General features: G+C 42.7%; 1 protein-coding gene across 1 annotated transcript in view; it reads right to left on the bottom strand.

Annotated features, from left to right (window-relative positions):
- Positions 1–17,230: 17,230 nt before the first annotated feature.
- EFCC1 (EF-hand and coiled-coil domain containing 1) overlaps positions 17,231–22,943 on the bottom strand; it is an 82,423-nt gene continuing 76,710 nt past the window's right edge. The window contains exons 7-13 of the mRNA XM_038771714.1: positions 22,513–22,678; positions 19,031–19,183; positions 18,696–18,819; positions 18,524–18,593; positions 17,846–17,872; positions 17,594–17,625; positions 17,231–17,295 (exon numbers count right to left, since the gene is read on the bottom strand). Of these exons, the coding sequence (XP_038627642.1) occupies positions 17,231–17,295; positions 17,594–17,625; positions 17,846–17,872; positions 18,524–18,593; positions 18,696–18,819; positions 19,031–19,183; positions 22,513–22,678 (637 nt within the window). The remainder of the gene's footprint in view (positions 17,296–17,593; positions 17,626–17,845; positions 17,873–18,523; positions 18,594–18,695; positions 18,820–19,030; positions 19,184–22,512; positions 22,679–22,943) is intronic.

Genomic DNA, 22,943 nt, shown 5'->3' with positions numbered 1-22,943 from the left:
AATGAAGCTATCTCATTCTTCTGTTCGGTTTTAGTTGCCCATTTCTGAACATTTCCTATCATTAATAATAATTGTGGCATTTGTTAAGCACTTACTATATGCCAGGAACTGTACTAAGCACTGGGGAGGATACAAGAAAATCGGGTTGGACACAGTCCCTGTCTCACGTGGGGCTCACAGTCTCAATCCCCATATTACAGATGAGGTAACTGAGGCCCAGAGAATAATAATAACAGGTGAGCCCCCTTCTAGACTGTGAGCCCATTGTTGGGTAGGGACCGTTGCTATATGTTGCCGACTTATACTTCCCAAGCGCTTCCTACAGTGCTCTGCACACAGTAAGTGCTCAATAAATGATTGAATGAAATAATAATAATAACAATAATGGTATTAAGCACTTCCAAGCACCATTCTAAGAACTGAGGTAGATACAAGGTTAACAGGTTGTCCCAGGTGGGGCTCACAGTCTTTACAGATGAGGTAACTGAGGCACAGAGAAGTTAAGTGATTTGCCCAAAGTCTCACAGCTGACAAGTGGTGGAGCTGGGATTAGAACCCATGACCTCTAACTCTCTAGCCCATGCTCTTTCCTCTAAGTCACACTGCTTCTCTAAGTGAAGTGAGTTGCCCAAGATCACACAGCAGACATGTGGCAGAGCTGGGATTAGAACCCATGTCCTTCTGAGTCACAAGCCTGTGTTATGTCCTATCTAATATGCAAAGACCAGAAATGCACAGAGTATTCCTAAAGGCAGATATATAACTGTTTTAAACTGTGGCAAGTCTCATGCTTTTTCTTTTTCTTTCTACCCCTCCCTGATGATGCCTTAACGAGGTATTGAACTCTTTGGCTGCCACCACACATTAGACCAATAATTTGAGGGAACAGTCGACAGTGCCAAGATATTTTTTTCTCCTGAGCAAAGTGAGCAGTGAGAAGCAGTGTGGCCTGGACAGACTGGACAGAGCATGGGCCTGGGAGTCAGAAGGACCTGGGTTCTAATTCCGGCTCTGCTACTTGTCTGCGGTGTGACCTTAGGCAAATAATTTATCTGTGCCTCAGTCACGTCATCTGTAAACTGGGAATTAAGACTGTGAGCACCACGTAGGACATGGACTGTGTCCAACCTTGTATCTACTCCAGTGCTTAGTACTGTGCCTGGCACATAGTAAGCGCTTAACAAATACCATTAAAAACCAAAAAAGTGACCAGGCATCCAGATTTAGATGAAACAGGTTTGACTTGTCTCATGTCACCTCCTGCTTTAGGGTCATGTTCTGAAGGGACTAAACAGAAAAATAATTAGTGAGATGTATTCTGGTGGGAGGGGTCATGTACAGAAGGAGCTGGGGACAAGATGGGAGGGTCTCTATATTTTCAACCCTAGGGCAGCTGTTGACCCTGTGTGGACTGGTCCTATCTGAGTCAGGTAATAGTGGTGAAGGAGGCAGCAGTGGAGGAACCAGAGTTGAATGCTGCCTCTCTCTTCTCTCATCTCTACCTCTTTCCCCCTTTCTCTTTTACCCCTAGACCCATTTCTCCCTTTTCTCTTCCTCTCCACCCTCTCCCTCTTTTTTCCTTTTGTCCCACATCTCCCTCTTTTCTTCTCCCCCCAACTTCCTTCTCTGGCCCCACTCATTTTGGGATTCTTCTGTCTTCTCCCCTGCCCTCCCCCATTAGATTTCTAATCACTTTATAACTACTGAGTAATGACAGATAGATAGCTCAAAGTCCATCATTAAGCACTGCATCCAGTAGGGGCTCAATAAATACTACTGCTTGTGTTATTTTTCTCTGTGTGTGTGTGTGTGTGTGTGTGTGTGTGTGTGTGTGTGTGTGTGTGTAACATATACATTCCATACTTTTGACTTTAGGCATAACCCAAAGGGATTAGTGGTTCTGCTCAGTGTCAAGGTTTGAATGAGGTCACTTAGTTTGATGCTGTTTCATTCTGATAGTTGAGTGATTATCACTTTAGACCCTCTGCTTAAAAACAATGAAATCACTAGCAATCCAAATTCTAAGGTCTGTCTGTACAGCTTCCGAGCAGGAGAGCTGGAGGAAGCTTTTGTTCTGTGAATTTTTGATATTTCGCCCACCATTCTGCCTTAGGCGGTGCCCAGAGACCAAAAAGGAATGAATATAATCTTCTGTTTGACAAGTGAACCAAAGGAGAAACAAAACCTTCCCTGCTTCCTAGATCTGGTTGATGTTTCTAACAAACATATCACAAGGACAAATAGTACACCCCCCAGTTGAGCTACAGAGAATGGGATAACGAATTTTAAAACTCTCTTCATACCTCCAGCTCAAGTAGACTTCTCGTTAAACCTTTCATAGGCCAGCACACCAGAAGAGTCCTACCCCTGAGATTTTCCGGGATGTTTGGTCCCATTTATCTGGAGAGGTTTACATTAAAAATGCCCAGCCTTCTTTGTGAATTGCATTTCTTATCTTTACAGATAGCCGAGCACAAAATGAGAGGCTAGGTTAGAGTCAATTATTTTTCCTGGCTCCTTTGACTTTGAGGAAAGACAAAGCCAGAGTTCTAGGAAGTAGGAGAATAGGGCCCCAAGGGCTGTGGTTAATAAATGCTGATATCATGATGACAACACTATATTGGCATTGTCCAGCCTCTGAGGAGCTCAGAATGCTTTACCAAGATTATTATCTCATCAATCCTCCTTGCATTCTGGGGAAGTTACTGACTGAATTCTCATTTTCTATGGATTGCTCACAGTTGCCAAGCAATTCAGAGATGGAGCCAGGTTTCACTCTAACCAACTGGTCGCTTAGATATTTGCTGTGTTGTTCTCCTTTACAGAAATACTTATGCCTGCTCAATATAGGGTCTTCCCTTCTTGAGTCCCAGTCCCCAAATCTGCTTTCTTTTTAGTGGTGGAAATTGGAAAAGACACTCAAGAATCGGTTTGGGGACTTCTGCCTCCTCTCTCCCCATTTAAATTATTTAATAATACACAGATGATTTAAAGGTAATACAATATACAAAGATTCCAATAGTAAATATTTTCCATTTCCACCTCTAACCATATTCAGTACTGATTTTTCATGGCTTTCATCAAGAGACTAGCTTTAGCAGTAATTTGTAAAAAGTTCATTATTTGGAGATGTTTTGTAGGAGCAATGTTCTGCTTTATATTTTTTTTCCTTTCTATGCCAATTCATCCGAAAGAGCGATGCTCTGTGGAAACCTTTTACATATTGAATCTGAACTTGGGATGGCTGGGACAAGATGGGGCCAGGAACTGTTCTGAGACTTGAGACTCTGTAATGAATCCTTAATTCTTGAAAAAGGAGTAAAGTTATAAAGCAATGATGATTAATGGCTATGTGCTTTAGAGAGAGAGAGAGAGAGAGAGAGAGAGAGAGAGAGAGAGAATAGAAATCCTAGAGCTGGATTGTGTTAGCAGTGTGAAAAGTAGTAATATTTGGGTAATTGAATAAAAAAAAATCTAACTGAAATGCCAGCAGAGCCTGCCACAACCCTTGGTGGTGATGGGTTTTGAGGTATTGGGGAGGGTGTCGGTTGTGGGGTGGCCACAGTGGTGAGTGAGACTTCTGGGATGAGAGGGGAGGGGATGGCCAGCTAGTCACTGGGGAAGGATCTGGCTACACAGGACAGGGCCTCAGGGTGAAATAAACCACAGAGTCAATAGGGACTAGGGGTGGGGCTAGTGGAATTGATCTTCCCCATTCTGGGTCCACACGGGCAAGGACACTGGTTTGTATGGTATTTTCATGTGATCTGAGCTTTTACATCAATTTGTCTCAGCCTTGTGACAATCTAGAGTGAGCTTTGGGAGAAGGAGGTGGAGTCTAAACACTTTCTAGTCATCAAGAGTTATGTCACAGGCAAAGAGATTAAATCAACCCAGCAAAAGGGGATGTACGAAAATGACCATGGAGGAATTAGGCATGACAAGAGAAGTAAATACTAAAGTGAAATATGTTTGGAGTTTGATCTCTAATCCTACCGAGATCGGCAGGGTGCCCCTGAATGATGTCTTAGTTTGCAAGCTGCCATGGTCGTTATTGAGCACTGCATGACTTATAGGTGCAAAGCTTTCTCCACTTGGGTGGAATTTCGCTTTCTGGAGCCTAGGGAGAAAAAGGTATCAGACAGGTGGAAAGAGATAGAGAAGGAGAAAGTAAGACAAAGAGAGATTCAAAAAAGACAGACAAATACAGCAGCAGCAGGTGAACGGAGGGAGGGAGAGTCAGCTAGAATGTCCTTCAGCGCCATCACTGCCCCCAATGCACACCGTTCACTCGATCATATTTATTGAACGCTTACTGTGTGCAAAGCACTGTACTAAGTGCTTGGGAGAGTCCAGTATAACAATAAAGACACATTCCCTGCCCACAACGATCTTACACCACCTCAGAGATGCTGCTGCTGCAACTATTAATAATAATAATAATAATAATAATAATAATGGCATTTATTAAGTGCTTACTATGTGCAAAGCACTGTTCTAAGCACTCGGGAGGTTACAAGGTGATCAGGTTGTCCCACAGGGGGCTCACAGTTTTAATCCTCATTTTACAGATGAGGAAACTGAGGCACAGAGAAGTGAAGTGACCTGCCCAAAGTCACACAGTTGACAATTGGCAGAACTGGGATTTGAATCCATGACCTCTGACTCCAAAGCCTGTGCTCTTTCCACTGAGCCACGCTGTTCCTTGGAGATTTCTGGCTCAGACTCTTGGCACACAGTTCCAGGCCAGATTCCTTCAAGGAGCAGACTGCAGAAGTATCAGCAGCACTCGTGGAGGCTGTAATCGTGGTGGCAGAGTCCATGGGGGAGGAAGGCATAGTACAGCATCAGCTAGCACACTCTGATTTTGTTGTATTATACTCTCCCAAGTGCTTAGTACAGTGCTCTGCACACAGTAAGCGCTCAATAAATGATTGAATGAATGAATAGTAAGCACTCAATAAATATGTTTGATTGCTGATCTGCTGTTGCCACACCACTGCCATAATTGCTCCCATCACCAAGGCCAAAAGCAGGATTTTAGCCTGCCCTACTGGCCATTGTCCAGTGGCTGGTAAAGGGAATGAAATCCATTCAGCTTGCCCAAAAAACAGGACATCTGGATACAGCACTAATGTAAGTGGCCCATGAAAGGATCCTCCTTTCTCTTCAACCTTTGTGAGTTATGAAATTATTTACAATTTCATTAGGTAAGTAGGCAATAGGTATATGGTGTAACTAAGCCTTACAAAAATTTTCAGAAATGAATAAACCTATTAAATTTGATTTGCCTTGTAGAAATGGCATTGACCCTGCCTATATCTACACCACCACCTCCAAACAACCCTTACTGAATCCTTACCTGATTTATTTCATTCATTCATTCAATCGTATTTATTGAGTGCTTACTGTGTGCAGAGCACTGTACTAAGCACTTGAGAAGTACAAGTTGGCAACATATAGAGACGGTCCCTACCCAACCACGGGCTCACAGTCTAGAGGCAATCACTGGAGGTTCTTGATGAGTGGGGAAGATGGACTGAATGGTTTTGTAGATAAATGATCCAGACAGTAGAATGAAGTATGGACTGAAGTGGAGACAGACAGGAGGCAGGGAGGTCAGAAAGGAGGCTGATGCAGTAATCAAGGCAAGATAGAATAATTGATTGGATTAATGAGGTAGCAGTTTGGATGGTTAGGAAATGTGAAAGTTAAACCGACTGGATATGGGGACAGACTGAATATGTGAGTTGAATGAAGGAGATGAGTAGAGGATAATGCCACAGTTATGGGCTTGTGAGACAGGGAAGATAGTGGTGTTGTCTACAGTGATAAGAATATCATGGGGAGGATAGAGTTTGGATGGGAAGATAAGGAGTTTCTGGTTTGGACATGTTAAATTTGGGGTATTTGTGGGAATTCCAAATAGAGATGTCCTGAAGTGCAGGAGTAAATGTGAGACTGCAGAGGAGGAGAGAGATGAGGGCTAGATGAGGGCTGGAGATGTAGATTTGGGAATAATCCATATAGAAATGCTAGTTGAAGCCATGGAATCAAATGAGTTCTCCAAGGAAGTGGGTGTAGAAAGAGAATGGAAGGGGACCCAGAACTGAGCCTTGAGGGAATCCCACATGTAGGGGGTGGTCTAAGAACCAATGGGTCAGTGCCTGTGGTATCTGTAAATTGTATTTTATAGCTCATGAAAGATGTCAGTTTGGCCCTTCTCTACACTTGTGTGTAACTTCCAGAAGACTCCAAACCACTAGAAAAGCATTTGTATGTTCAATGTCATCTAACTGGACAAGAGGGAGAACCAGAGTTAAATATGAGGTGGGTAAGTCAGGAATAGAGAGGATTAGTTTGCTCCCCCCAGAAACTGACATCTTTTGTGGATGCCAGAAATATCCCTTTTAACAGGAATATTTTTGCCCCTCCAGTGTTCCACTGTGCTGAGGTGGTAGCTCTCTTGTTTTTCCAAAGTCACAAATTACCTCCTCCTTACTACAACTAACAGAATCTGTTTTAATCCTCCTGGAACTCTTGGTGGTGTTTGACACAGTGGACCACTCCTTTCTCCTGGAAATGTGGTCTAGCCTTGATTTAAATGACACAGTTATCGCCTGGCTTTCCTCTTACCTTTCTGGTCACTCACCAGTTTCTTTGGTCAGCTCCTCCTCTGTCTCTCACCACCTTACTGTGGGTGACTTAGTTCTGGGTCCCCTTCACTTCTCTCTTAATACTCACTCTCTTGGAGAGCTCATCCACTCCCACAGCTTCAACTTCCACCTCTATGTGGATGATTCCCAAATTTACCTCACTAGCCCTGACCTCCTGTTCTCTGGAATTTCACATTTCCTCCTGTTCCTAGGACATCTCTATGCAGATGATCCACGGCCACCTCAAGATCAATATGTCTCAAACTGAACTCCTCATCTTCTCTTCCACCTAACTTTCCCATCCCCTCCATCTCAGATGCCCACAACCTTGGCATTATCCTTGACCCCTCTCTCTCCCTCTTTCAAACCCAATATTCAATCTGTCAAATCCTGTTGGCTTTTCCTCCACAACATTTCTGTGGTCTGCCCCCTTTTCTCTCCATGCCAATGGCCACCAAACCGATCCAAGTACTTATATCCCAGCTTCATTATTACATCAGCCTCTTCACTGGTCTTCTTGCTTCCAGTCTCTCCGTACGTCAATCCTAGTCTTTACTTCACTCTGCTGCTCAGATATTTCTTAGAAACCACTCAGTCCACATCACCTCACGCCTCAAGTTCCTCCAGTGGTTGCCCATCCACCTCTGCATCAAACAGAAACATCTTGCCCTCTGATTTAAAGCACTCATCAGCTCTTCCCCCCACTAACTCATTGATGTCCTACTAAAACCTAGCCCACTCATGTCACTCCTCCTATGCCAACCTGTATCTTGATCTCCTCTATCTTACTGCCGACCCCTCGCTCATGTCCTCCCTCTGTCCTGGAACTCTTTCCTTCCTCCATATACAACATATCACCCACTCTCCCCTCCTTCGAAGTCTAACTAAAATCATATCCCCTCCAAGAAACTTTCCCCAACTAAGCCCACATTTCCCCTAATAATAATGATATTTGTTAAGTGCTTACTATGTGCCAATCACTGTTCTAAGTGCTGTGGTATATACAAGGTAATCAGGTTGTCCCACGTGGGGCTCACAGTCTTTATCCCCATTTTACAGCTGAGGTAACTGCGGCACAGAGAAGTTAAGTGACTTGCCCAAAGTCACACAGCTGATGTGGCAGAGCTGCAATTAGAACCCACGATCTCTGACTCCCAAGCCCGTGCTCTTTCCACTAAGCCACACTGCTTATGAATTGCATGGAAGAATTAGAGGAATGCTACTGACAGTTATCTTGAAGAAGACCAAAGTTACTTTCCAGCCTATTGGTGGGAAAACCCTACACAAACCCCAAGATACCCATCAGCCACTCAGTGGTGACTGATGGTACTGTTTCAACTGTGACAGACTACCACTCTCCCTATCTTCAAAGCCTTACTAAAAATCTCATCTCCTTCCAGAGCCTTCTCTAAGCCCTCACTTCCCCTACTCCCCCCCCTTCTGTATTACCTATGAACTTGGATCAGCACCCTTTAAGCAATTGGTATCCACCCCGCCCTCAGCCCCACATCACAAGTCCTTACACCCTGCCATTTGCCCTATCTGTAACTTATTTTAATGTCTACCTGCCTTTCTAGATTGTAGATTCCTTGTAAGGAGGGATCATATCTACAAACTTTATTGTATTGTACTTTCCCAAGAAGTCCTCTGCACAAAGTAAGCACTCAATAAATACTATAACAGATTCTCTCTCTCTCTCTCTCTCTCTCTCTCTCTCTCTCTCTCTCTCTCTCTCTCTCTCACACCCACACACACACCCACACACACACACCCACACACACCCCCAAGAAACACTCATCCATGGAACAGTAGAAGGAGGTGAGTGGGGAGAAGGAAAATTAATCAGGCTGCTGTTGCATCTACTAACCATGTGCTGCTCTTGACACCACCCCAACCAGTTCCCCACAGGTTTCCAGCCCAGCAGAGCTGCTAAAGCATGGCCAAACTGACAACTGTTGGGGAACAAACTGCAGAAGCAACAGCCACAGTGATCACTATAATGTGATGAGCAACAGGGAGAAGGGGTAGTTAACTGCTTTCCAGCTGCTGCCTCATGTTAGACTTTCCACTGCTGCTGTTGCCATGGTCACTCCTGCAATCTCTGCTGAAAGCAGAAATTTAGGGGATCTGCAAGTTGATTTTTGGGGTGGCTGGACGGGGCTGAAATATGTGCTTGTTCTGCACAATCCAAGATGGTTGGGCACATTTTTTGCCCTTATGCAGGTGTACATGGAAATAGCTAGTCATGGAAAAGCAACCCTAGCTGTGTTCTTCCTTTTCACATTAGTATAGTAGATTCCATCCAAGGTTTAATAGTATACTAAGTCATCCTGTTGGCTTGAGTTCTTGTTCTTTTCCTTAGCCCATTAATACCTGATTACCTACATATAGGATAGTGATAAATGGTGGTTTGAGAGAAACATTTTGTTTTCCAGTCAAATTTTTCAGATCTTCCCTAAATGAAGACACTGGCACTTTCTTTAGAAAGTATCACAAGTTCTGTATTATAAAGCATGCGGGCATAGCTTCACCCTTAATTTTTAATATTTTTTAATTGATAGTATTTGTTAAGCACTTACCATGTGCCAAGTACTGTAGTAAGCACTGGGGTGGATGCAATATAATCAGGTTGGACATGGTCCAGGTCCCACATGGGGCTCACAGTATTAATCTGCATTTTATAGAAGAGGTAAATGAGGCCCAGAGAAGTGAGGTGACTTGCCCAAGGTCACACAGCAGACAAGTGGCAGAGCTGAGATTAGAACCCAGGCCCTTTTGACTCCCAGGCTTGTGCTCTATCCACTAGGCAACACTGTTTCTCAAAGTTGATTAAACTACTCGATCTTGGTATCCAAGATTCCTTGGTGGGGTAAGTATCTTTGAAGGTTTAAAAATAAACCTTTGTGGGACAATTATCAGGTTTTACTTTTATTGAATTTGGATTTAATTCAGATTTAAATTTCAGATTTTATTTTTATGATTCACATACACCAACATCTGTAGAGCAAATTTTTTTTGGTTATATTACTCCTTTTTGGCATTACAAATGACATGAAGGGCTAAACAGATGCTCAACATGCCAGCGATTCTTAAGGCAAACTTTCTTAACTCAGAGAAGCAAATTCCACATCAATTCAAAATTTGACAATAACTAAATTTGGGTTTTGATGTGAGAGGTCTTTATTGGAGTAAGAAGAGTGACACTTGCACAAGCGATATGGAAAAGCTGACTCCAATCTCTTTCCAGAGAGGAAAGAAGGGAAATCCTCCAGAAACAAAAGATAGTTATGGCTCATTTAAAAATATCCAACTCTTCCAGCTATTACATTCCAAAATTTGTGTTGATTCTCTTGATGACAGTGGAGCGATCAGCAACTCAACCTACAAATAAATGTATTAAATTGACAATTTGGGAGAATTGAGATGGATTTGTAGAGCAACTCGTCTATTCTGGCAATGAAAATATCAGGGAAGAAAAATGCATAATTAAAAGAAATTAGGGGGATTTAGGGAGGTTTAACTCTGGCTGTAAACTCTTCTGTGGGCAGAGACTGTGTCTACCAACACTGTTGTATTGTCTTCTCCCAAGCACTTAGTGCTCTGCACACAGTAAACTCTCAGTAAATATCCCTGATTGATCGCAAAATGAAACCCCAAAACTCTAAAAATTCACACCCAATAGAGGTGGTCAGTCTTTCTAAAAATAATCTACAAAGTATCTGGATTCTTTCAGCGGTCCAGAGGCAGAAAGGCACAGCTCCATATACAGCATCTGCTGCTCAATTGTCTGGGGGCCATAAGACATGAGCCTGTGTTTGTACCAACCACAACTGTGGCTCTTTCTGGGGATTCTTCAATGTGAACTTTGATTTCTCATCTCTTCCATCAGCAAAGATGTTTTAATTACACCCCATGCAGATGGACAGTGCTGCTGGGTCAGAAACTGGGTGGGGAAGAGCTGGCACAGATAGTGCTCTTGCCGGATCCAAAATGAGGGAAAACAGAAACACGCCTGGCCCATGGCTATTTATCAGAAACATTTTTCACTGTATTAATATTCACTCTTAGGGACTCTTTGAAAACATTACCTTTAGGACAAACCTGCTGCCCTATTCAGCTCTCTTTCTGCCTGTTTCTTGCATATGCATTCTATTGCACTCTCCCAAGTGCTTAGTCTAGTGCTGTGCCCACAGAAAATAAAACTGATTGATAAATGTTAGGGTTCCTTAGCCACATGGAAAAATGTGGCTTCCTTAAGAGTGACAGGCTTGAACAATTTACCCAGAGCCTTCTGTTATGCTGTTTTCCAGTAGGTCACTTGATTTGCTCACCCCATATTGCAGGGTCCTGGAGGCAGCACTTCTTCATGGGAGGAAAGAGTCAGACAGACTGTGCCATGTCAGGAGGCTATGTATGGTCAGAGTCAATGAACATTAGCTAAGTTAAACTTGGGGCATCTCAGGTAAACAGTATGTTTATCAATGGGAACTAATGCATGTACTGCTGTTGGGGAATCAGTTCTCACTTGTTATATACAGCAAATTCAATAAAAATAAAACCTGATAATTGTCCCACAAAGGTTTATTTTTAAACCTTCAAAGATACTTACCCCACCAAGGAATCTTGGATACCAAGATCGAGTAGTTTAATCAACTTTGAGAAACAGTGTTGCCTAGTGGATAGAGCACAAGCCTGGGAGTCAAAAGGGCCTGGGTTCTAATCTCAGCTCTGCCACTTGTCTGCTGTGTGACCTTGGGCAAGTCACCTCACTTCTCTGGGCCTCATTTACCTCTTCTATAAAATGCAGATTAATACTGTGAGCCCCATGTGGGACCTGGACCATGTCCAACCTGATTATATTGCATCCACCCCAGTGCTTACTACAGTATTTGGCACATAGTAAGTGCTTAACAAATACTATCAATTAAAAAAAAATTAAAAATTAGGGGTGATGCTATACCCACATGCTTTGTAATACAGAACTTGTGATACTTTCTAAAGAAAGTGCCAGTGTCTTCATTTAGGGAAGACCTGAAAAATTTGACTGGAAAGCAAAATGTTTTTCTCAAACCACCATTTATCACTATCCTATATGTAGGTAATCAGGTATTAATGGGCTAAGGAAAAGCATAGGTAGGGAATTTTTGAATTCATTTGCTTGAGCAAGCCCGGGGTAGCGGTTACAAGTGTAGAAGTACTAACTCCAGAACCAATGACCCAAAGCTCAGTAGTTTGTTTGATTCCCCTAAAGAAGTTCATTTTAAAATCTGGTCATGTTGGAATCAGAGGGGCTTGTTCAATTCAGTAAATTTTTGTTTCACAGAACAACTTAACTTGCTCATTTAATTAATTTGCTGTCCTAGATTTTAGTGAAGTCATCTCTGTGATCTCTGTCCCAGAAGTTTTGCAGAACATCTTTCTTGGTGGCTGGAGTCCAAATTCTTTATTGCTTTTATGTTTTTAAAGGAACAGCTCTTTCAGAGAATTGAGCCAAAAAAAACCCTGCCATCTCGATTTTTTTTAAAATTTTGAAACCTTTTGAATACAAATTATTGCAAATGGAATTTGAAAAAATTAAAAAAGGCTTTATAAGTACTACATGTATTTCTTGAAGGGAAGTTTCTGGTGTTCAATTACCTTTCATACTGAGAGGAAGGATGCACTAACTTCAAATTCATGCAAAATTATTCTAAATTATATTTATCTAGCATTATTTGCTTAGTAAAAGAACTTCTTGAAATCTCTGAGAAACTGGTGTTTCTGTGAGTGATGTGCCATAAGTGATTTGGGTATATGATCATGTACCACTATCATTTTAGGGAAAGGTTTTTATTTTTGTAATAGAATTGGGTCTTGTAATCAAGTCCAAAGCAGTAGCAATGTCCTAATTTATAGATATTGCATAATGGATTAGCAAATCCCAGCACAAGGATGGTAACTGTATTTTAAGTAAACTGGACCTCCAAAGATAAAAATAAGACTGGGATTTAAGATGACTGAGAATTTGGGACCATTCAAATAGTATTTGGGGAATCCTGAAGAAGGGTAAATTTCAGAGCCTTGGAAGGAAATCTTCTTCCATGTGCTTAGGAGGTGACCCTTCTTTTGGGCAAAGAGATAAGAGGTGGAAGGCCAGGAGGATAATCACAAAAAAACAGAGAAAGAAAATGGGGAAAAGGCCAGAAGAAGTAGCAGACAAAAAATCCAGCAAGATTAAGTGTCAGGAGACCAAAACACACAACAATATCTTTTTACATAGTGCTTTTATTCACAAAGCACATGTACGTTACTTAGGTAATTTCTGTCCTCCTAATATCTCTGTGAGGTAACAAAAGGCAGGTATTATTAACCTCATTTTGCAAATTGGGAAACTTGGCCAAAAGTCACCCAGGAGGCAAGTGGCAGAGCTGGGACTAGAGCCCGAGTCTTCTGACTCCCAGACCTGTATTCTTTCCCCCTACTCCAGAAGTGGTGGGGATCTCAAACTTGCCCTCTGAATCATCTTTCAGGAAAATGCGGCCTGAGAGGTCCTGCACATATTATGTTGGTCTGACTCCCTAGTCTCATAATAAGTTCAAGCACTTCACAGTAACTCAGAACATCCCTCAACTCTCTTGTATTTTAATGTCTTTTTCCCCTTTCCTGGCATTTCCATACTTCAGGACTTGGAGTCTTAAATGCAAACCAACTGCATCCTAGTGAATTATGCTGAAAACTACACCTGTCCTTTACTCTGAGAGCCTGGAACTGTTCCACACAATATGCACAGTACATTAACTCTGACAGACCAATATTGAGCAAGCCCACCAAAGAGCCTGATAGGAAATGAGCTTCATTCATTTTAATGTGAGAGCTTGTTGTTAGCTGTTTCAGCTACTACTAACACGTTAGAAAATAACCCCAAAAAGACAACTGAAGCAACAATAAAACCTATAACTGTTGAATATAGTCCTCTTTGGGCTGAATTGAGTTGGAGTCCTGTTGTGGCTTTAGTCAGTCCATCAATAAATGATATTTATTGAGTGCTTGCTATGTGTAGAACACTGTACAAAACATGTGGGAGAGTACGATACAACAGAATCAGTGGACACATTTCGTGCCCATAACGAGTTTATTTGTTTTTTTTAAGTGATGCTTCTGAGTTCATTTAAAAAAAAATCAAACATAAAAGAAACAGGCTTGATCCCTTGAGGAGTCAATGGCATGCTGAGGTAATTTTCACAGCTAAAGCAAAGTGCAGGGATGCGCAGTTACCCTGTAAATCCAGATTTCACCTTATAACCAATCCATATCAGTATGGCCCAAGTAGCTTAGTTTTCCTCTGGATTTTCCAGGTTGACTATATGGAGGTTCCTGAATTCACAGGCTAGCTGGTTATGACATCACAACCTTGGTATAATAATAATAATAATAGTATTTGCTAAGCACTTACTATGTGCCAACCACTGTTCTAAACTGCTCACCTGTGGAGAAATGTTAACCCTTTTGAGGCCCAAGCTACTAATGAATGACCTCTTACCTCTTCAGGGTACAGTTTATTCCCAGTGAGGAACTATCTCAATATAGCACATATTTGGGCTGCAGAATCTGTCACTCTAGACTTCAATTTTAAAAGTTACTCCTCTTCCTTCCAACATAGAAAATTTCATAGTAAGATTGAGAGAGAGAAGCTATTTAACTTGCCACTTAGTGGAAAAATCTCTGTGTGGAAAATTAATGCCACCTCAAGGATCAATTATCTAATGGAGAATGATTCCCCTGAATAGAACTGGATGTGTATCTCTAAGAAAACTGATTTCCTATTTCAGGATCTCCAGTGGGAAGGGAAAAAGGCTAAACTAGTCAATAATGGCACTTAGCACATTTTTCATTTTCACAGCACTTTACAAATATTGATTTTAAATAAGCCATACAACATTTCTTATGGGGAAGTTGGTAGCATCTTCGATTCACAGGGGGCGTAAAGAGGAAAAGGGGCAAAGAGAACACCAAAAGACAGTAATAAAGTGAGTTGACAAAGTGGTAGAGAGGGTCAGAACAGGAACTAGAATCCAGGAGTTCCTGATTCTGTCTTGAATTCCTTTGTGCTAAAATAAAATAAAACAAAAGCCCAAAGCCTTCAATATCTATAAAATATCCAGATATTAGCTTTTTATCTGGCCTGTGGGGCTTTCCAGCAAACATGACCAAGATGTGTAACTGACCTGATTAGTGAAAGGGTTGATGGGAGAGGAGGAGGGGCTGCTCCCTTTAGCACTCTAGTTTCCTCCACACAGTCTTCCTGCTCTTCCTCCTGCCTGTCTGTTTGTTGAATCCTCATTTTACAGTTGAGAAAACTAAGGCACAGAGAAGTTAGGTGACTTGCCCAAGGTCACAACAGCAGGCAAGTGAAAGATCTGGGATTAGAACCCAAGTCCTCTGACTCCGAGGCCTGTGATCGTTCCAGTAGGTCTCAAAGCAGTATATTATAGTGAGAAATCTGCTCTCTGGGTTCTGCAAAGGACTCCACCTGCACTCCCAGAGCAAGGCAGCATTGCTCACCCTCTAGAAAAGCTCACTGTGGGCAAAGAATGTGTCTATTATATTGTGTGTACTCTCCCAAGTGCTTAGTACAGTGCTCTGCACAAGGTAAGCACTCAATAAATACAATCAACTGTCTCATCCAAATCAACCCATCTTGTCACCTAATCTATCCTTATGAGTTCAGTACTCTTCCTGTTGTTCGAGGGGCATTTTATGTTTCCCTGGATAGGCCCAACTCCCCTGCAGTTTCCAGAGAAGTTATGCTCCCAGCCTTTTTACATTCAGTACATAGCTCTGCCTTTGCCTTTACCTCCAACCCTCTTTCTAAAAGTACAGCTCTACTGAGAATCCAGAGTGTGGGAGTCTTCCCTCACCTTCCCTACATTATCTCTATGGGAAAATGTTTTTCTACCCTAATCCAATCATCCCAAGTTCTTCCTGAAGAGTCTTTGTGCCCTTGATTGCCACAACTCCTGGCAGAGTTGTTTCCACCTGAAAGGAGCTTCCTTGAGTAGACTTGCAAGTGTTCTTGGAAAATGTTTAATGTTGTTGTTGAATGCTTAATGAGCACTCCACTGTGCAGAGAAAGAACATCCACATACCCTCTAAGTGCTAATGGTCAAAGGGTCATTCTTGTGACTTGCTGGCCAAGTTGGTGGTGGTCCCAAAGCAGAAGGCACTCTCAGTCCATGGGGCACAACAGCAGTCAGTAGGGCCAGGCTAGTGGGGTAAACATCAGGTTTAATAGGCAATCTACCATCATAAACTAAGCACAATAAAGGCAAATGGCACTTCTACAGTAATGACCCCTAGGAACAAGAATAACATCCAGCTGAATTGCAGCTAAAAATAGAAAGGAAGGGAGTTAAGTAAATTATATAATGATGAGCACATGAACAGATGCACATAATTAATCCATGAGATCTCAGCACAATCTACTGCTAAGTACATCAATTTCAAACCCTAGGCCCTAGTCTCCTGTATGTCTAGAAAGCTGCCGTAGAGATGAAGCCAGTTAGCCAAGCCCCTGGGATTGGAGCTTCAATTCACTGTTTAAAATCACCTCTAACATAAGCCCCATCTTATAGTTACCTCTGACCTTCCATGAGCTATCTTCCCCTGCAACACCCCGCCCCAGGTCTGCTGTCCACAGAAAGACTTTCTTTTCTCAGAGGTAGTCTATGCAGATAGATAGTCACAACAGGCTGCTGGGCCTGCTTATTGGGAGCTGGGTGTTCTGATGAAATCCTTCAGGCATGCCCCTCCTGGCGGAAATGGAAAAGCCTCTGATACTGTCAGTGGCTCTGCAGAGGGGGCTTTGCCAAAGCAGCCCACCTGGCAATTTCATGGATGAATGATCGTAACAGCGTGACCCATTTGTGTTGAACTCTTCTGAATGCAGCAACTCCATCCCTGTGTCTGGGGGCCCGCGGCTTGGAGCACGATCATGCTAACAGCAAACTGTAGAGGGCAGTATTGCTCAACAAGAGATGACCAGTTGATTAGTCAAGGATTGGTGACTCTGTGCCTTCTCTAAGGGCTTGCTTCCCAAGAGCTCACAGCCAGCTAGTTCATAGTAGAGGGTGTCAAGAACCTCAAAAATGTGGGCCTTCCCTTCAAAAAAGAATTGTGAAAAATACTTGGTTATTGTAGGACCATGGTAATGATTTAAAGTTTCATTTCCTCACACTTCCAGGGGTTTTACCAAGGTTTTAAGCAATTCCCACACAGTTTCTGAACATGAATGAAGATGAGAGAATAGGCTCTCTGGTGCATCAGTCAAATGAAAATCTGTGAAATTGCACTAAGCAATTGTCCCCCTCATGCTATTTCATCTACTTCAGATGCCTGGCTTCTTTAATCCCTGTCTTTTTATGTGAACAATGCCTCGTGAGTCTGAAATGTGACTCTTCTAGGGTGGTCCTCAGTGGTGGGGCTACAGGGCCACAGAAGCTACACTAACCTCAGAACATTCCTTTCTCGGATTGGGGCAGCCTGCTGATTTTCCCATCAGTTAAATCAAGCCAGGATTCCAGTCCCAGTTTCAGAGATCAAAAGAAGCTGAGAGAATCAGCCGCTTCAACAGATGAACCAGTCTGATAGCGGGAATGGTCGACTTCGAATATTTCAGAAAACAACAGGAAATTAGGTCAATTACTGATCTGAATGTCAGGAACCATATGTGGCCATGGCTAGAGAGATGCAGGATTTACATTTGATGGAGACTCCGAGTCAAAGTTTCAGCTTGATTTAGGGGAAGTAGGTTTTCATCACTACATTTTGTGGTTGATTTGAGTACTGGCATGCTGAATCATTGCTAATATCAAATACTTTATGCTGCCATAAGATCCTCTGCTTTCCCTTAAATACCATCATTAAGTTTCGCTAGTCTAAACTCTCAGGCCCAATCTTACCTTCGATTATCTCCTCTGCGACCTTTTGCCTTCTATAAAAAAAAACGCTTGCAGGCAGATTTCCCTTGCAAATTACCTTCAAATGTTATGCCAGCAGGGTGACTAATAAGCATAAGGCAATAAATTTGAACTCTCAGGCTGTATAGGGCTGCACAGGAGCTATGAAGGGAAGATGTTTATTGTAAGAATACAAAGTGGTGGCAATAGGTTTGACCAAATTGGCTTAATGTGGAATGTTTCTCCCCAGTTTACCCTCTCTCTCTTTCATGTCTGGGGCCACTGAAAATGTGGCACAAAGACTATTAAACATGATCCCTTAGATCTGGTCTATTAAACCTGATCCCTTGAGGACTTGTCTCTGGCACATGGGAACAGGCAGGTGGGAAGGTAGTTCGTGTTGCCAAGAGACCGTGAATGTTTTCTTTGTGGAAATGTCAGCAGAATTCAAGGATGGGAGAGAGGATCAGGATGAGCAGGCCCCTTAGAGGGCTGGGGGAAGAATGCAGGGAGAGTGACAGTTCCAAAGCCCCCTGCCAAATGAAGAGACCACGACCCCTCTAGATCGTTTTTTGTGTGTGTGCTTCCCCTTCCCCCCAACTTTGTCACTCCTCCTTCCCCGAATCCTTGGCATTTTCAGCCTGGAAACACTCACATTCTGTTCTAATGGAAGGATGAGCTTTCAACCATGATTAGGGGTGGGCAAGCTGTGGTTGCTGGCTTGCAATTTTTCAGCCAAACCATACTGAAGACTAAATCATAACTCGGATCCTGAATGGGCTCAAAAGCTGGAGGCTTTCACCTTTATGGGATGCCTTACACAATACGGTTCTTTTAAGACAGTGGCTCATAAGTAGACTGGGTAACCTTTTCCTTTGAGCACTTATTGGAGGAAAAACAAGTGAAAGATTAATTACAAATGGACTTTCCTACCATGCTGGGGGTCCCGACAGGATTCCAAGGTGCTCAGCAACATCTTCCCCAAGGCTCTTTTGGATATGTTCTTTAAAAAAGAAAAAAAAAACCAGGTAATATGGAATACTAGAACAATTTTTTTCCTAACATAATGGTGATTCCTATATATTTGAGAATGCATGAAACTCACTTCTGACTACCTCATTCTCTTGGAATTTTTCGCTTTGTTTTGAAGAGTTTTCTCTTCCCACTCCAAGCCAAAAATCACAATCTGGCACCTGTGTCTTTGTCCCAGGGTTTAACTTCATTTCTTCCTTGTTTCCATATGGAGGAACTCAAGGCATCTCCAATGGTAGTCCAACAAGGTTGAGTGACAAGGGCAAGGATCTAATGCAATACAGGCCTCCGAGGGAAGGGAAGTGCAGGAAAAAAGTCCTAATCCTTAGATTTTGAGAATGTTAATTCTTCCTAATCTGGAGGAGGGCACGATGAGAAAGCAATTCTCCATTTGGAGTCTTAGCATACCAAATCCTGAAGCTGTTGGAGAAGCTGTAAAACATCCATAAGCTTTTCTTCCACCAGTGACAGCCTAACTCTCTCTGTTTCCAACATCTGTAGCTCCATCTTCAGCAGCTCTGCTTCCTCTACTTTCTGCTGCAGTTCACCCAGCAGTGGAGTCTTCATAACGGGGAAAAAAATATATGGGAAAAAGTGTCACAGCAGTTTGTTTCTTTTCTCTAATAATTGAAGAGTTAACTCCCTGCTTCCCCCTGCCCTTGATCCCCAAGTTAGTACACGCCACTACAGGATCCCTCAATGAAGTGAAGCACTGTTCTTCCAGGTATCCATATCATGATTATTTTCAGAGAAGTAATATGGTTTGCTCTAACGGAGCCTAAATTTTTAGGTTTGGCTATGTCAGGGTTAGATTTTCATGTTGATGAGCTTTCAAGAGCAGGTAGAAAAGAACAAAGATTTAGAGACATTCCTGGATGAGAGGTCCATAATGAATGGAGGGAAAAGTCAAGTATAGTAGAAGGTTAGAGATAAATTCAGAGATGATTAAGAGAGGGAATGGTTGGAGCAGTGGTTGCAGAAGTGACATTGAATGGAGGGAGGGGGCACTGGGGAAGAAGGAAACAAGCAAGGATGGAGGGGATGGGGTTGTGTCCTCCCTACCTTATGAGTCTGGTGTAGTAAAGTTGGAGCCGATGGGTTAAACCTGAAACTGCAATTTCAGAGACGACGAAAGTACTACTTGTCATAACTTGGACATCATAAGTTGTAGACTTCGTGAAGAGCAATGGTCCTCTGCCCTTGAGCCATGGCATTACAAGAAGCCCTATGACTCATGACTTCCCAAGATACAACCAACAGCACTTCCAATGTCTCTGAATTTATATCATATTTCAGGTTTATGATATTGGGTCCAAATTAATAACAGCAGGAATGTTAGGAAACAATAATATAATAATGATTGTTCTGTTCTCCCTCCCACTTAGATTGCGAGTCCTATGTGGGACAGGGACTGTGTCTGACCTGATTATCTTGCATCTACTGTGATTAGTACAGTGCTTGGCACATAATAAGCACATAACAAATATAATAATAATGGTATTTGTTAAGCACTTACTACCTACTAAGCACTGGGGTAGATACAAGATAATCAAGTCAGTAACAGTCCCAGACTCAGTCTAAAGAGGAAGGAGAATAGGTATTGAATTCCAATTTTACAGATGAGGAAACTGAGGCTTGGAGAAGTTAAGTGACTTACCCAAGGTCAGACAGCAGGCAAGTGGCAGAGCTGGGATTAGAACTCAGGTCCCCTAGCTTCCAGACCCATGCTCTTTCCACAAGGTCACATTGCTTAAGTCCCATAACCATGTTCCCTCCCCACTTATGGCACTCCTGTACCCTCTCTGTAGAAGCAGTGTGCCCTAGTGGATAGAGCATAGGCTTGGGAGTCAGAAGGATCTGGGTTCTAATCCCAGCTCAGCCTCTTGTCTGCCATGTGACCTTGGTACGTCACTTGACTTCTCTGTGCCTGTTACCTCATTGGTAAAATGGGGATGAGTGTGAGCCCCATGTGGAACAGGGACTGTGTCCAACCTGATCAACTTGTATCTACTTCAGGGTTAGAACAGTGCTTGGCACATAGTAAGTGCTTAACAAGTATCATAATAATAATAATAACAATTATTATTATTACTATCATCTGCCCAGCCAAGGCTCAATCATCATCATCATCATCAATCGTATTTATTGAGCGCTTACTATGTGCAGAGCACTGTACTAAGCGCTTGGGAAGTACAAATTAATGCTGCTACAGCTGCCACTGCTGGCTTCCTCTGCAACTCTAGTCCTCCAGGGTCACAAAGCTGGAGGCCCACGGCTGGACCAGGACAAGACAGGATACAAGGCCAATGGCCTCCCTTTTCCTTTGTGCTTCATTATTCATTCATTCAGTCAATCATATTTATCGTTTTCAGAGCACTGTACTAAGCACTTAGAAAGTACAATTCAGCAACAGAGACAATCCCTGCCCACATTGGGCTCACAGTCTAGAAGGGGGGAGACAGACATCAAAACAAGTAAATGGGTATCAATAGCATCAATATAAATATATAGAATTAGAGATATATATACACATCAAAACAAGTAAACAGGCATTAATATAAATAAATAGAATTATAGATATGTACATATATACACAAGTGCTGTGGAGTGGGGGGGTAGAGCAAAGGGAGCAAGTAGGGACGATGGGGAGGGGGAGGTGAGGAAAAGGGGGACTTAGTCTGGGAAGGCCTCCTGGAGGAGGTGAGCCTTCATTAGGGCTTTGAAGGGGGGAAGTGTGATTGTCAAATTTGAGGAGGGAGGGCATTCCAGGTCAGAGGTAGGACGTGGGCCAGGGTCGACGGCAGGACAGGTGAGAACGAGGCACAGTGAGAAGGTTAGCACCAGAGAAGCGGTGTGTGTGGGCTGGGCTGTAGAAGGAGAGAAGGGAGGTGAGGTAGGAGGGGGCAAGGAGATGGAGAGGTTTGAAGCCAATAGTGAGGAGTTTTTGCTTGACAGAAAGGTTGATAGGCAACCACTGGAGATTTTTGAGGAGGGGGTTGACATGCCCAGATTGTTTCTGTAGAAAGATAATCCAGGCAGCAGAGTGAAGTATAGACCGAAGTGGAGGGAGACAGGAGGTTGGGAGATCAGAAAGGATACTGATGCAGTAATCCAGTTGGGATAGGATGAGTGATTGTACTAACGTAGCAGTTTGGATGGAGAGGAAAGGGTGGATCTTGGCAATGTTATGAGGATGACCGACAGGTTTTGGTGATGGATTGGATATGTGGGATGAATGAGAGTGCAGGGTCAAGGATGACACCAAGTTTGCGGGCTTGTGAGAAGGGAAGGATGGTAGTGCTGTCCACAGTGACAGGAAAGCCAGGGAGAGGACAGGGTTTGTGAGGGAAGATAAGGAGCTCAGTCTTGCATCTCAGGGCCTCCTCTAGCCCCAGTGTAACCCTGAAAAGCACTCCAGGTCAGCCTAGCTCAGACCAGGGCCTCCACTGAACCAGCCTCAGTGGAAAACATAAACCCAGATTGAAATGATTTGTAGAGCTGCCACAATGTTACTCCCACAGCAAGCTCCAGCTGATGTTAGGCACCACTTTTCTCCTTTTTCCCCATCCCCGAAATGCTGCTTCTCTACCCCAGTGCTTAGTATGGTGCTTGGGTCCTAATAAGTGCTTAAGAAATGCCACAAATATTATTATTAGGTTGATGGGGCTCTCCAGTAGCTCAAGCAAAATATGTACAATAATGTTTTTTTTTCTGCAGCTGTCATTTAAACAAAACAGCAAATGAAAGTGCCATCATCTTGAAAATCAGAAGGATATTCTACTTTAAAAAAAAAAAAAACTAAATATAAAGCTGCCTCCTAAGCCACAGAATTTTAAATGATCTTTGGAGAGAAGTCTTGGAGTTCAGATCAAAATAGTCATATGTCTTACCTCTTCCATGTTGGTTTCCAGTTTCTTTGCTTCATGACCTTTCCATTCTAGTTGTTTGGTGAGTTTGGTAATCTTTTCCATCAGTTCTATGATGGCATTCTCATGCTCACTGCTGCTGAAGTTCCCAAAATAAGTCATGAGTTTCTTTGCTGTTTTGTCATCACATCTACATTAAATGGGAAGAAAAAGGATAAATTATCCCTTTTGAGACTGATTTCCTTGAATGTTCTATTTTCTCTTTTTTAATACCATTAATTGCCATCAAGGACCTATTCTAAGGTCATAGTTGTCATCAGATATCTCTGAGCCTAATCTGACTCAGCATGGCTCCATTGGTCACTGAAGCCAGTCACTCTCTCCCTGCCCCCACCCCCCCACATGCAGCTATCTTTCAGTTATATTTTATATAGTATAAATTATTTATATTAATG

Source organism: Tachyglossus aculeatus, chromosome X1, assembly GCF_015852505.1.
Source record: "Tachyglossus aculeatus isolate mTacAcu1 chromosome X1, mTacAcu1.pri, whole genome shotgun sequence".
NCBI lineage: Eukaryota > Metazoa > Chordata > Mammalia > Monotremata > Tachyglossidae > Tachyglossus > Tachyglossus aculeatus.
This window is presented reverse-complemented; position numbering and strand designations above follow the sequence as displayed.